This window comes from Hipposideros armiger, unplaced genomic scaffold (assembly GCF_001890085.2).
Source record: "Hipposideros armiger isolate ML-2016 unplaced genomic scaffold, ASM189008v1 scaffold_1, whole genome shotgun sequence".
NCBI classification, from domain to species: domain Eukaryota; kingdom Metazoa; phylum Chordata; class Mammalia; order Chiroptera; family Hipposideridae; genus Hipposideros; species Hipposideros armiger.
In genome coordinates this window covers 8,305,751-8,320,104 of record NW_017731351.1, presented here as the reverse complement: position 1 = coordinate 8,320,104, position 14,354 = coordinate 8,305,751, and the positions used below count along the sequence as shown (strand labels likewise).

Here is a 14,354-nt window from a genome sequence, read left to right as displayed (position 1 = left end):
CTAAGGGCATCTCAGGCAAAGGGGCATGGGCGAGGAAACACGGGATGGCCCAAGGAGATGACGCAAGAGCTTTCCATAAATTACAGTTCTGCATATCAGACAGCCCAAGCATTTAGCGTCCACAGCAGAAGGTTTCCGGGACTCAAACTCTCCAAGAAATGAGGAACGTAACACATATAAAAGGGAGAAAAACACAAAAGAAACCGTGGTGAAGTGTTTCCTTCAGAGACACGGGATGGGGATTATGCCACACTTAGGAAATACAGACTCATGTTATCTTCACCAACATCAGATTTTGAGAGGAAATGGCCATCCATTCCATTACACTGGTGACACCAAATACATCTAAGTAGGTTTTGCTTGGTTTTACAATATTTGGTGCACTAAAGTAAGACAACAGGCTCTAAAGTACTTGGGAGCAGGACATACAAAGGCCAGGAGGTCACAGCCTTTTTCTGGGTTGTAAATAGGTTTTGTTCATTTTGTGCCAGGACAACAGGACTCAAATGAGGGTGGGCCCTGCCTGTGGAGAGTAAGGGGCTCCGATGAGGACAGATCCTGCTGTGCTGCTTATGCCCGAGACATGGCAGCATCGGAGCTGCGGCCTCAGAGACAAAGCCAGGCTGAGTCCCAGACCAGAGCTGCTCCCATACCAGGTTGAGGCAGCCTGTCTTGGCTTTACAACCAGCCCTGTGGGGATTTGATTTTACAGTGCTGGTCATGGTGCCAAGAATGGTCTGGAATAACAGTCAGTCAGCACAAACCCAAATGAATGAGACATACTGACGTTCTCCTTGTTTCTAGGAGAGGGAACGCTCCCAGTCTCTTCCCGGAAGACCAGCCCCGCCCACCATTGCTACATCGCCATGGGCCTACCAGCTGGCCTGGAGCTCCCCTACCCAACCAGCTGGGGGGCTAGAGAGAGCAAACAGGAGACTGAGCCCTTGGGAAGCGGCAGCACAGTCTCCTCTTGGCCGAGTGGATGCTGCCTTTAAACCCAGAAGCATCCAGGAATCCATCGCGGCAAATGTGGTCTCAGCAGCTCGGAGGAAGGTGCTTCCCAGGGCCTTGGAGGACTGGAGTGAGACACTGTCCTGTGCTCCCCAAGCCCCGCAGGTCTGCGTGGGCTCGTCTGGGCGAGAGCACAGTGCCGCACTCCTCGCCAACGACAGCATGCTCACCAACTCCCAGTATGGCTCAGGGCTGCCATATGCACACCATAGGCAGCCTTCCAGAAATGATTCTGAAGTCGCGTCTGATCACTGTCTTTCCGTAGCTGATTGCAACTATAACCCACACCCAAGGGGGTGGAGACGCCAAACATGAAAGTCAGAGCTGGTCGTGTACCACCCACAACAGTAACTTTTACATGTTCTTTTGCAGGGTTTTTGACTTATCTGGTAGATTTAGACTCATGTCAGTCTTAGCTTGTTCTCAGAATCACCTGAGTGTGTGTGCATGTGTACACATGTGCGTGTGAGTCATTTCCTTGTCTGCTGCTGCACGAAGAATTTCTTTGAAGAAAAAATGCATTTTCTGCATTAATGTGCTGGCACTTATACCTAATCCATAATCTCAATTCCATTTATTCCATGAACATGGAGTAATCTAGGCAACAAAACCAAGCTCAAGTAAACGAAATTAAGCCTTTTCTTCTATGCATCTTGTTTCCGGAAGGAGTTAATGAAATGCAGTGTATGAACTGCCAATAGCAGTGACAGTGAGGTGTGGCACACTGTAGATGCTGTCAGTGGGACCATGCCAGAGAACAATCATAAAAACGATGTCCTTGGTGTTACTTTAAGCATTTCTCAGAAACACTTAAAAATGTATTAAAATTCAGGTTTGGTTTTCAGAATTGAAATATAGGCATTCTAAGAAAGAAAAATCTGAGAGTAAGAGGATTATACATTTCAGAGGAGTTTTGAAGTAAATGGTGTAATGTGTGGGGAGTAGAAAGATTTAAGTATAGGATTTTTAAAATCAATTTAAAGCCAGCAGCCTGAGACAGGAATAGACTCAGGGTTCTGGTATCCTCATTGATTAGATGAGCAAATCAGGTTATCTAATCTCTTGTATCCTTAACAGCTCTGATACTCTGAGATACTCTCATTGATGCATTATTCATTTTTGTTGCTCATCATATAAATATCAGATTAAATTTAGGAGTGGATTAGGTCATTGATGTCACCTCATGTATCATTAAAGGTCTAAAGAAATTGTTGGGTGGCAGGTTTTGTGCTACGTGTTACATGGAGTGAGGGTTGATGTGAATAAAAAAACTTGATGGATTTAAGGAAGTGGTAGATGGATGTGTCTGTTATTATGCAACTGAAGGGCATGACCATTTATTTAGTTATAGAAAACATGCCACAGGAGCCTATGCAACAAGTGGTGTTTCTTTAGATAAAGTCATCACTAGGATGTTCAAAGGAAGTTAGACAGCTGCTTGGTCCATCCCATGACCCGTACTAGTCAGCATGACCATGAGACAGTCAGTCAAACACCATGCTCACTGCCATACCCGCAAAGTATCAAGCACAGGAAAATTCAATGTATGCTACATCATAAACAAGTATTAAGAATATTTTTAAATTAAAAAAAAAAACATTGAGTATTCAAAACTTTCTTAGGTTTTTAAAAGTGATTATTTTGTTTTACTTTTTAACGTTTGAACTTATTATGATGGTGTCTTTCACAGAATAAAAGTTTTAAAAAAATCTTCCAGGGTACAAGTGACCCCTTCCCTTGGAAGTAAAAGAAAACAAATTTGAAGAAATCACAAGTTCTATAACTGATGGACCCAACCGGATGCTAATTTGTTTAGTTAAGGAGAAAAGATGAACATTTTCCAAAGTTATAGTGTTAAATTATCTTGAATTGATATAGTGTTAATTCTCTCAAATTATAAGACATACTTATTGATCCCTAAGCGTTTCTAAGGAATCCTAAAAAGTAATGCCGGCCATATTGATTCATCTCTTAGCAACTCCTCGGGGACCCCCACACGAAACACTGACTCCTTTCAAACTTTACTTTAGTGGTTCAATTATTGTAGTTGGGAATGTTTTAAGAAATGGTTGGTTTAGCGGGAAAGACTTTGCCTGATGGCATCAGACCATATTCTGTCGCTTTCTTTTATAAATGCCGGCTGTTATTTCCACTACTCCTAGGATTTGATGTAGCCCGATTCCAGAAGCTGATATATGCTGTACTGTTATTCACTGAAACTTTCACTAGACTCAAAATACAGAAAGGCAGGCATTTTAAACTTAAATATTATTATTATAAAACAGCCATCTTCCTCTTTGCACTAGATCAAAATTGTCATCTGTATGAAGTTACCTGAATTTATTCTAGATACCAAGAGAAAGACAATCCATGGCAGGAAAGTTGTACATTTTATGCACAAAGAAATGAAGGTCTCATATGTTTATTAGAAATCAATGTTTCAAGAAGTCATGCTTTGCAGGTATAATTCTGAAAAGCAAAAGGGCCACTGTCAAATCATCACACAATGTACTGTGTGTGTTTATTTTATTCCCAGTTTACTTGAAAAGGCGTGAAGCTGGCACATTCAAGCTATTGTTTGAGGTAGGGCGCTGCCAGGCTGAGAGCTGGTACCTACCTGTGAGTGAGATGACAGACTTAGGTAACTGTCGGATAGACACAGCCATTTTTGGGAAGAGCTGTTGCTGGCAAACGCATGCCACACTTGTTGTTAAGACTTTTCTGCTAGTAGCAAGAGTTCCTGCCGTACCATGGATTAAAATTATTCTCTAAACTTACAGTGTACCAGCCATAGGGACACTAATTTGGCCCATTTCCTCCCTCTTGAGCTTAAATGCCTTATTATTGCATGTTGTGGAGTGCTCGTCATTACAATGATTTAAATTGCATCTCATATTTTGAGTTTTAAAAATGCACAGATTCTAGCCCATTTATCTCTGAATATGTCTCTTTTATGCTTTGACACCATAACTCACATTGGAAAGAGCCAACCTATTAGGGCTCAAGCACATAGATGTAGTAATGAATTGAAACTTTGGGTAAAAAAATGGTTGTATTAAGTAGGCTCAGTTACGATAATTAGAGAGGCATTATAGAAATGTTTGTTTTTAAGAGAAAGTAGACTTTCACATTTGGTTTCCAGTCAAAGTAGAAGTATCTACACTTTCCACACTTGTCCATTCGGGAAAGACTGTTTTCCTGCTAATTAGATTGACATTTCCACCTGTGCTTATCCCAAAAGACTGTATTTAAAAGGTGCATACTGAAATTCAAAATTATATTAGTAATAAAAAGTAACTTGAAAATCAACTGAAAGAGGCTTTTCATTTTTCCTTATGAAAAATTGTTTTGAATTAGTGTTCACCCCGAAGATTTAATCTTATCTACCACATATTTTTAAATTTCAGTTTCTACAATATCAGCTTCCAGACACATCAAAACAATTTCATGCTCACTGCAACATTTTAACTGTAACATTTAAAAACTTAAAACTTATCTGAAAATATGATCGGGCTGTTCCCAGAAGCCAGTAGCCACCCCCACCTCAGACCAGTAGTTGCGAATGCACCCTCTTGGCAGTTCCCGGTGTTTGGGGCTGACTTGGATCGGTGAGGAAAGAAATGGGGCTGAGTCAGCACCCGAGACCAGGTCTGGTGATGCTCTCACACATCACCACCCAGCTGTGCCAGGCTTTCATGATGCATTAAAAGCTTGGTCTTGCGGAGAATAACTGATTTTTCTGATTTTTTTAAAGCACTATAGGCTATACAAAAGGTAGACATAATTGTGAAAAGCTGCCCATGACAGTCACACCTGAAATCAAGACTACTGAGAAGAAAGAACTATCTGAATTGACACTCAAGTTCAAGGAGCACATCATTCAAGCCCCTAAACCAGTAGAAGCAATAACAAGACCAAGTCCAGATGAACCAATGACAAATGTGGAATGCAAAGTATCTGCCTCCCTAAAACAAGCACTTTATACACCATCATCTGGAGACGAATAAGAAGGAAGACCATGATGAAGTTAAGATTGTGGTCTCATGTCAAAGACGCACCAGGGTCCACAGAGTCTAGAGGAAGTCTGCGCACATCATTCTAGGGCACTTATGTCCCATGAGGGGATGAAATACGGGAGCTGTTGTGGAAGAAAAACTTCTGATTTTAATACATCCTTAGCCCAAGAGGGCTGTACAACAGAGAACCATAGGGACTGCAAAGGATGCTGGGAAAAAAGTCATCCATGTAGACATGACTGGCACAGACTGGGGGTGAAGTCACCATTTTAGTATATGCTAAAAATCCACTTCCAGAACCTAGTCAAGTAGCAGCAAATAGTGCATTGTTAAATGTGCACATTGTGTTAGAAGGAGAGAAGGAATTTCATCAAAATGTGAAATTATGGGGTGTGATTAATATAAAGCCAAGATATGTAACTATGACTACAACAATGCCTGAGTTCAGCATGAGAAATGCTGAACCTATGCAATAAGCCTTGAACTGCCTATAACCAAACACCAGGAAAAACAAAAAGAAGATAAAATAGAATGAGTCAGCTCTGCTAACCCCTGACCTTCAAGAGGTCAGCTTGTAGTTTTTCCTGTTGATCTACACATTGTTCATACAACTTTCTCCCAGGCCAGTGCATATGACAGAGAAGAAGAATATTTGTAAGAGGGAGGAGGTTACGTATCTTTCCACAACTTAGTATTATTATTTGGGTCTTTAATGCCAGTTAAATCCCTGTTTGTCCTTAAATTCAGATGGTGTCTCTCTGGTTTCTATAGTAACCACAACTCTGATTATTAGCAATACAAAATGCCTACCATTTATTGAAGTTGGTATTTGTTAGAGGGCTGGGAGGAGAAAAAAGAACCCTGATTTTGTGGTAAAATAGTCAAAGTCCAATGTTCAGCTAAGCGAAGCTGCATGTTCTGCATGAACTTGATAAAGAAAATCACCAAAGAAGGGGCGGAGGTTTGTGTCCGGCAGAGTTCTCCAGCGTGGTTGTCTGACTACCTATATTTCTAACCACAACTCGACGGGTCTTTTACAATATGTTTAAACAAGCAAAGTATCTGAATTTCTCATTTTCCATAAAAAGGAAGACAGAGAGAAAGAAATAAGAATTAACTGTTCAAGGTCTGAAATGCTATCAGGTAGGACAAAAATCAAAGGCATGAACTAATTGTATATTTTCCCTGAGGAAGCTGCAAAAGAATTTGTAACACATTTTTATTTCACTGTTACCTTACTATAAAATTCTTCTTACAACAAAGAACATTGAGAGAGGGCCATTCCAAGATCAAAAAAAAATTTTTTAAAAGGAGGGGCGGGGAGTGAATTTTAGCCATAAGTATAAAACAAATACTCTTACTATCATGAACACATTGATATTTATGGCATAGTTGGCCTCCTAAAATACTTTGTAATAAATCGGTCAACACTAGAATATTCCCAAGTGTGCCCGCTGTCCCCATCTCTGCTCGCCTCTTTCTCCCCCTCCTCCCGTCTCACCCTGATCCTCATCTCCCGCCACCGTCCCAAGCACACGCCACGGCTGGCTTCCTCGTTAGAATCCTTTCAACAGACCAGGGGACTGTGCTGAAAGAGCCCCCAGCACCCCACTTCCCTAATTTTTGGGAAGGTCATGATGGCTGAGTGAGCCCTAGGATGACCAGACTTTCCTCCAAGCCACCCAGACCTGTCACAGATGTCGTTATAATCTTTGGGACGTTTATTTTCTGGTTGACAGGAGTAACAGTCTTTTTTATTTCTTCTTCTTTAATTTGCATTTGGCAGATGAAGTGTGCCATTTTGGAAAACTGAAAAGACTAACTTCTTCTCCTGCAGCAGAATCGAAGAGGTGATGTCAGGGACTCTTAACATTAGAAGGAGTCCTAGAGACCATGCAGTGAAAGACAGGAGGGATTTAAAACACCAGAATGAGCACGGGTTCTCTTTCCCATCAATGTTGTGTTCCTTCTCGGAAGAACTGACTGTACAGAGATTTTTAAATCCGACGTCTGCTAGATCTCAGATGGCAGCATTTTCCTACCTTCCGTGCAATGCTGTTTTCAAACATTGACGTCACCACACTATCGATTCCATTTTAAGCTCTTAAGATGTGTGATGTGTATAGAACTCAGCTGATGTCACGTTGTTCCAGACACAGCCCATGTTAACTCCCCTCCTCCCTTCCTGGTTTGCAGACAGAGGTGATGTCACTGGCAATTGACAGGATGGTTTTATGTGGCACTATATCATTATCTCCATTCTGAAATCCTCCCAAAATGGAGAACCATGAAATGCAGGAGAACAGAGTAATGGAAGATGGATAATGATGTGTTCTTCTAAAAGTGAGGCAGAAAAAGCCAGAGTCGACTTCAATAGAAACTCATTCTATAATATTCTAACTAAAGCAGCTCTGTAATCTTGAAATTGCCTGTTATACCCACACAAATAGTGCAAGCTCAAGAATGAGGTGACAGAATTTCAACAGGATGCTATGTGGTCAGTTATGACAAACTGAAATCCCCAAAGGTTTATCATGGATTTTGCAAAAACAGAAAAAAAGTTGAAAAGAGTGTCACAAAGTCCAGGTGTTTCTGCCACATCTGACTGCATCACATATGTCACTTCAGATGAAGCTCCCTAAATGTGACACGGTGGAGATGTGCACTGGGGACTTAGCTGTTGCCTATTGGCATAGACTTAATAAAAATCTTATTCAAATAATCAAGGAAAAAACTTAAACAGAGATTTATTTGGCATCACTTACCTGACTTCTTGTCCTCTTTGGCTGCATCCATCCAATTGCTCATCGAGAGTGCACTTTTTAGTGCTAAGCACTCTGCTGGGTAGAAAGCTCATGATGGCGATGACAACCACTGTTTACAGACACTGCCACGGTACCAGGCCCTGAACTATGCGCTGCCACTCTACTGCTGCGTTTAATCGTCTTGGCATTTTGCAGGCAGTCCTGGTAGTATCCCCATTTCACCACTGAAGAAACGGAGGCATGGAGCGCACAAATACCCCACAGGGTCACACCACTGGAAAGAGGCGGCTCTCAGTTTTGAACCTGAGTCCATCCTACACACATATATCTATATGTTCATGATAAAAAAAAAAAAAGATGTAGATGACATAGCCTCTCCATGTTTGGGAGATTAGAAAGAGCTACAAGAAAAGAACATTCTAAGGCATATGTGGGGTCTCCGTGCTGAACGGCCTCGCAGAGATGATCTAGTCAAAGCTCTGACTTCACAGAAAGGAAACTTAGACCTGGTAAGGACACAAAGCCCAGGTGTCCAGGGCCATGCGAAGCCCTCTGCTTATTCTCGTGCGGCTCCCCAGGTCCAGGTCCTCGCCATCTGCTACCTCAACTGTTAAAACAGCATCCACTCTGTCTCTCTGCCTCTAGTTCACTCTTTTTACTCTACCATAATTATATTTCTGAAACTCAAGTATGTTGATGTTGAATGACTCAAACTCGCTGAAATGCTTTTCTCTTCCTTCTTCTTGGGGCCCTCGCTCTGCCTCATCTCTCTATCACGCGCCTATCGGTCTCCAGCTCTACTCCCCACCACTAATGATCCATTTATTGACCATTTGTCCATTATTGATGGTCAGCAATGCATTTCCACAATCACTGTCCATGTTCCCTTCCTCATGTTTCCGCAGGCTCTTCCCTCGGTCCAAACGCCCTCTCCTTTCCTTGCCTGTGACCCTGTTCATTCTTCAAGCAGCAGCTGAAATACCTCATTAAACCTTTCATTCTCCTGGCTGGCAGTCATCCCCCCTCTGCATTTCCATAGCACTTCATGTGCACTCAGTATGACAGGCAATGACTCACTCATCTTTTATTCTAACAGTAAATGAATTACATGGATGACCCATAGTAGGTCTTCAGTGCATGACTGTTGAATGAATGAATAAACTGAGAGTATCATGGTTTCTTGATGTCCACATCAGTTTTTGCCACCTCAGCTTCCACTGAGACTTTTAGTTCTTCCAACAAATATTTATTGTATTCCTACTTTGTGCCAGGTCCTGTGTGAGGAAGAAGGGTGATGGTGGTGAAGAGGCAGACAAGGTCCCTGCCTCATGGAGCTATGGCAAGCAAGAAATGCAGATAATAAGAAATAACCAACAGATACTAACTTTAAGGAAAGCAATCGACAGCGGGTGAAAGAACGAGTGACCGAGGAAGGTCACCTTAGAAAGGGGTCAGAAAAACTTCCCCCATCACTTGGTATTTTAACTACAACTTCAAGGATAAGATATGCAGCTGTGTGAAAGGCTGAGGAACAGCAGGGCTTGTGGACAAGCGCAGGCTTGCTGTGATCCGGAGAAAAAGAGACCCCCGGGCTACAGCCATAGTAACTGAGGGAGCAAAGTGTGGTGAGAACAGTCGGGAGGTTCACCAATCCCACACTGGCATGCTCTGTAGGCTGCAATGGGTTTGAATTTCTCCTAAAAGCCATGGGAAGCTCCAGCAGGGTTCCTAGCTGAGCGTAAACTGACCTGCCCTGTGCATTTACAAGTGAGGGAGATGGATCGCGGGCACAGGTAAAGCAGGAAGACCCGTTATGACGCTCCGCAGAAGCCCAGGCCAGCGTGGTTCAAGTGGCGCCTCCAGGGACAGAAGGGACACACATGGCTTTCCACTGCGTTTGGGGGGCAGGCTCCCAGGCCTGGGGGAAGTACTGGGCATGGGCAGTAAACCAGAAGGAGGCGCTGCAGGTTAGTTTTGGTTTTTAGGGTCTGAACCGTTGGATGAACAGCACACGTCTTACTGAGAGGAGGACGACTGAAGGGAGAAATAAACTTAGGAGGGAAATTGAAAGTTTCATGTTGGACGTACTGAACTGATACTAAGTGCGGGCATTCAAAGGTTTACTGTGGAAAACTGATCATAAAAGAAAGAACCACAGGTAATAGTAACAATAGCTAATAATCACGGAGGTCACCGACCATGTGGTTATGCAATCCCCACACTCTAAGGACGTTCCTCTCGTGATCTCCATTTTACAGATGACGATGGTTAAGGTACATGGCGGTCAAGTTACCTCCCCAAATCTCACGTTGCTAAATGGCAGACTCAGGACACAAATCCAGGCAGTCTGACTCCAGAACCTAGTCTTCTAATCTCTGGGTCATAAAAACTGATGACCTGGTGCCACGAAAGCAATTAAATCCTACTTATTTCTAAATAAAACCAACAGGAAGCAGACAGCTCTCCACTCATTACATGACAGATTCATTAAACACTGATTTTAGTAAATGACAATTCTGTGGCTGAAATAAAGTAACTTCTCTTAACACGGTTGCCACTACAGAAGTCATATCATGTCCTGGGCCCCGAAGAGAGATTACTGCTCGGCGGTGACTTCTGCCAGGGAGATGACCGAATGTCCGTGTAGCTCTCACCCACTTAAATCCACAGCTATCACTTCAGAAACTATTTACTGACCATCTACAGTGGGCCCAGCTCTGCGGAGAACAGGGGAACTACAACTCTCTGCCTTCACAGAGCTTCTCACGAGAGAGGGAGACAAAAATAAATGAATAGAAGCACCAAGTAACATACTCTGACATGTGCTGAGTGTGTCGTGAACCCGCAGGGGAACCCAGCCCTCGTGGGGGTATGGCATCGAGCTGAGGCCTGACAGGGAGGTCGGATTAAACCAGTGGGCAGCACAATGCTTCTCAGCCAGGGAAGAGAGGAAACATATGGAGCACTTTGGAAATGACACTGGAGCATCTAGCCATTTGACACAGGTAGCACGTCCCCAAAACTTCCAAAGCGAGCAATTACGGAGACAGCCTTTGACTGTTCTTCAGAGCAGCAGGCTTCTCTCTCTGCAGTGGCTCCCTGGGTAATCCAACCGACTGCCAAAACCAGCATCATTACGTGGGGTGACAGACAATACATGTCCAAAGCTGACCCAGTGATCACTTCAGCTGCCTACTCACTAGACTTCCCGCTGGATTTCATAGTTGCAGAAGAGACGCCACTCTGCCCCACAGCCTGCTGCTTCTCCTAGATTCAAACTCAGTGCCTGGTTCCCACCCCCTACCCCCGGCCCTGCTGCCTAAGCTGGGACTCGAAGCACCGCCTTCATTTTCTCTCTCACCCTACCCCTTAATTAGCACATCCGCCACCAGCCCCCGTGAGCTCCCCCTCCTTGGCAGGTCTCATTATCTGCCTTGCCCTACCCACTGTCACAGCATCCCATCAGGCCCTGCGGCCCTTCACTCAGACAACTGCAACAGGGTCTGCAGCGTCTTGCTGCCCTTGTCTTCAATCTGTTCCGCAGGCAGGTGCCAGAATAATACACAAAAATGCGCATTGGTTATTCCCTTGCTTTAAGCCATCCATGGCTCCCAACGGTTGGTTCGTGGGCTAAAGCCCAAACTCCCATGAAGCCCCTGGTATTTTATCTTTTCCTGCCGTCCGTCTCCCCTCCTCCTGACACCCCGTCTTTTCCTGTGCATCACAGTCCAAACAGTCCCAGCTGCTCACACCTGCGGACAGACACCTGTGCTCCATGCCGCCACGACTTCGCTCCCCTCCCAGCTTTTGGCTTCAGACGCCCCTCAGCATCTTTCTCACACCTTCACACCTCAGTTCATAGAGGGGCTTGTCTCTGAAGCTTTCTGTGATCACTCTGCCTCTGTCCCAAGTAGAACTGACGTCCTCACAGTGACTCCACCGGCCTGGTGCAAAGCCTGCCTATCTGGCTATCTCCTCACCACAGACACAATTCACAGACCAATCCTTGTCGTCACCATGAGCAGGTGTGGCAACTCAGTGTCGAAGAAGTGGAAAAGGCAGCTAAAACCACCTTTGCCCTCAGAATTTGTTTATGGTCACGAAATAAAACCTTTCCGTCCAAGTCAAAGGCCCTCCAAGGAGCCACCCTGGGGCTCATACAGCGGAAACCAGTGTCTGTAGCTTACTGGACCTCATTTAGAGGCCCCTTCTGAAGTCCGGTGCTAATTTGGTATTTTTAATTTTAGGTCTTCCTTTCCTAAAGGGGGGGGGGCTGAAAATTGTATGCATTTCATGAAACGCGCACCCACCTGTGGTTTCAGGCCCTGGATCATTATCTGTGGTCAAGAATTTTTGTAAACAAACTATAAAGAAAAGTCAACAGCGATTTGGGGCGGGGTGGCCGGTGGTGGCCCTGGCTTCCTCCTGGGCTGGCTGATTGCCTGTTGAGTGGGGGTGGCTTGATCCACCCCCACAGCACTTCCCTGGAGTAAAGGAGGATGGCTGGCCTCTGACCAAGAGCGTCCTACAGCTCTTGTGGGCCGCCTCCCACAGCCCCTCAAAGGGCAGTGAGTCAGGCAGCAGGGGAGGAGAGAGACGAGCAGTCCTTCACGAGAGCAGAACAACTTGGTTCTGAGCTACGGGCAGAGATGCATTACTCCGTGTCATCAGGCTCTCACACCAATCCATCCTGTGAGCTGACTGAGCTTCAGAGTAAACCGGTGTGTGTTGTGGTTGGGAAGCGAGGGCAGAGGGAAGTTGGAAGAAGAGAAAAAGAGAGGGAGGACATGTGACAAAGGCAAGGGACATGAGTCATGAGTGCAGTTTTTCCTGGTCCTCTGTGGCCTCCCCGAGCTTCGAGCTTCGAGAAAGGAATACTGGGCAGGGATCCGGGTCCACATTCCTTCTGCCTGCCCCGCCCACCTGCAGCATTTCCTTCAGGAGCCTGCAGGCTCTGGCATGACAGCTCTGTGACAGCAGGGAGGACGCGCAGTGCCAGAGCTGGCAGTGAGCAGGGCGCAGGGCGGCTGCGTCCGGTTCCTGGTTCTGTCCTGGGCAGGATTCAGGTCTTCCAAGGCCCCAAGTACAGACAAGGCGGTGGTGTCATCGCTGCTCCCATGATGTAATTCAGATAACGCGTTAGTATTGGTAAACGGCACGTAACTTACCTGCACGCTGGGTGAAGATAACCGTTTTTCCAGATTGTGTGATATTTACATTTTGGACAAGCTGCTTGGAGCGGACTTCCTTTCCCTGTCCCTGATCCTTGCTCGGTTTGCCCATTCCAACCCATCCCAGCTCTACTGATGGGCGGCCTGGGAGAGCCCCCTCAGCACTCTGAACCAGGCTGCTCATCCGTCAAGTTGGTGTTTCATATCCTTTAATCCTCAGGAGTCCCTCAGACATCATTCTCTTCCACCCTTCAAAACAACAATTTCAATTACTTCTGCTCTGGCTTGTCCATCTTACTCACCTGCACAGAGCAGAGAATTCCAGCCTGGATCAGAGCGGACATCCCAGGTGTGCAGTGACACATCTGGTTTTACTCATGCCACAAACATGTACTGAATGCCTACATTTAAAAGCTGCTTCGTGCCTGGTGCTGAGCGGAACAGACTCGCCCTGCCAGCGGCCGCGGCCATGGAGCCTGTGTCTGCTGCATATAGCTGTGGAGCCTGAAATCGGCCTGGGTGTCTGGTTTCCAGAACCTGCCCTCTTATCACAATCTAGAACGGTGGTGAGAACCTGACGCTGTAGGCAGGTGGCCTAGGTTCGAATGCCCCGTTCTGTCGCTTCCCTGTTTTGTGACCTTGAGCAAGCTTAACCTCTCTGTCCTGCTCTTTCCAAGAGCAAGTCCCCAGGCTCAAGGGGCAACTCCTGACCCACCTGACTTATCGTTATGACTGTTCCACTGCCAGAACTTGTGCTGCTGCTCCGCGTGGGGACTGCGGGCTCAGGGACTGTGACGAGCTGGCCCCCCAGCGCACGCCAAACTCTGGGCAGTCTGTGTCTGCTAATCAAGCAGCAGAGGAAAGAACAGGCGATCTTTCTGTCTCTCGTCTCTTATGCTTGGTATCTTGTGTCCTTATGTGTACTGTGTGTATGTACACACACACACACACACACTTATAAGCTGTTCACCTTCCTTGGACCTTTATCAGTGGGACCCTCTAAGGTCTGGGAAAAGGTGGGTTCCTGCAGAGGGGTTTCCGCCTGTTTCTGCCAAGTGCTTTGGCGTCGTAGGCTATCAGGCTAGGAACACTTGAAACTAACCCTGGGCTTGGTTTACTTCTGGTCCATCCTTACAGTAAGTGTACAGTCCCCAGCTGTCCCAGTTCATGGAGGGTGTGTCTTATTGAGGTTCCCAGGAGAGGCCAGCCCGGGGCTTTGTTTTCCATCCCCATAAAACTGCAAAGATAGAAAACTAACCCTCAGGCTCATCAAGGTCAGGAAATACCCTCAAAAGATGTACTCTGTGTACTTCTCTGGGTTCCCACCTTCGTTTTGACTCACGGCCTGAATATTCGAGCGCGTGGATACAACCAAGGTGTTTGTTTATTTA

At 45.5% G+C, this 14,354-nt stretch overlaps 1 protein-coding gene and 1 pseudogene across 4 annotated transcripts in view; both read left to right on the top strand.

Moving 5' to 3' along the window:
• The window catches only part of SYNPO2 (synaptopodin 2), a 164,009-nt gene extending 159,710 nt beyond the window's left edge, over positions 1-4,299 (top strand). For all 4 annotated transcript variants that reach the window (XM_019625668.1, XM_019625424.1, XM_019625587.1 and 1 more), the window contains one exon: positions 805-4,299. In XM_019625668.1, the coding sequence (XP_019481213.1) occupies positions 805-1,326 (522 nt within the window). In that variant the 3' untranslated portion in view covers positions 1,327-4,299. The remainder of the gene's footprint in view (positions 1-804) is intronic.
• Positions 4,300-4,573: 274 nt separating this feature from the next.
• On the top strand, positions 4,574-5,562 carry LOC109374399 (cysteine and histidine-rich domain-containing protein 1-like; annotated as a pseudogene).
• The last annotated feature ends 8,792 nt before the right edge of the window (positions 5,563-14,354 follow it).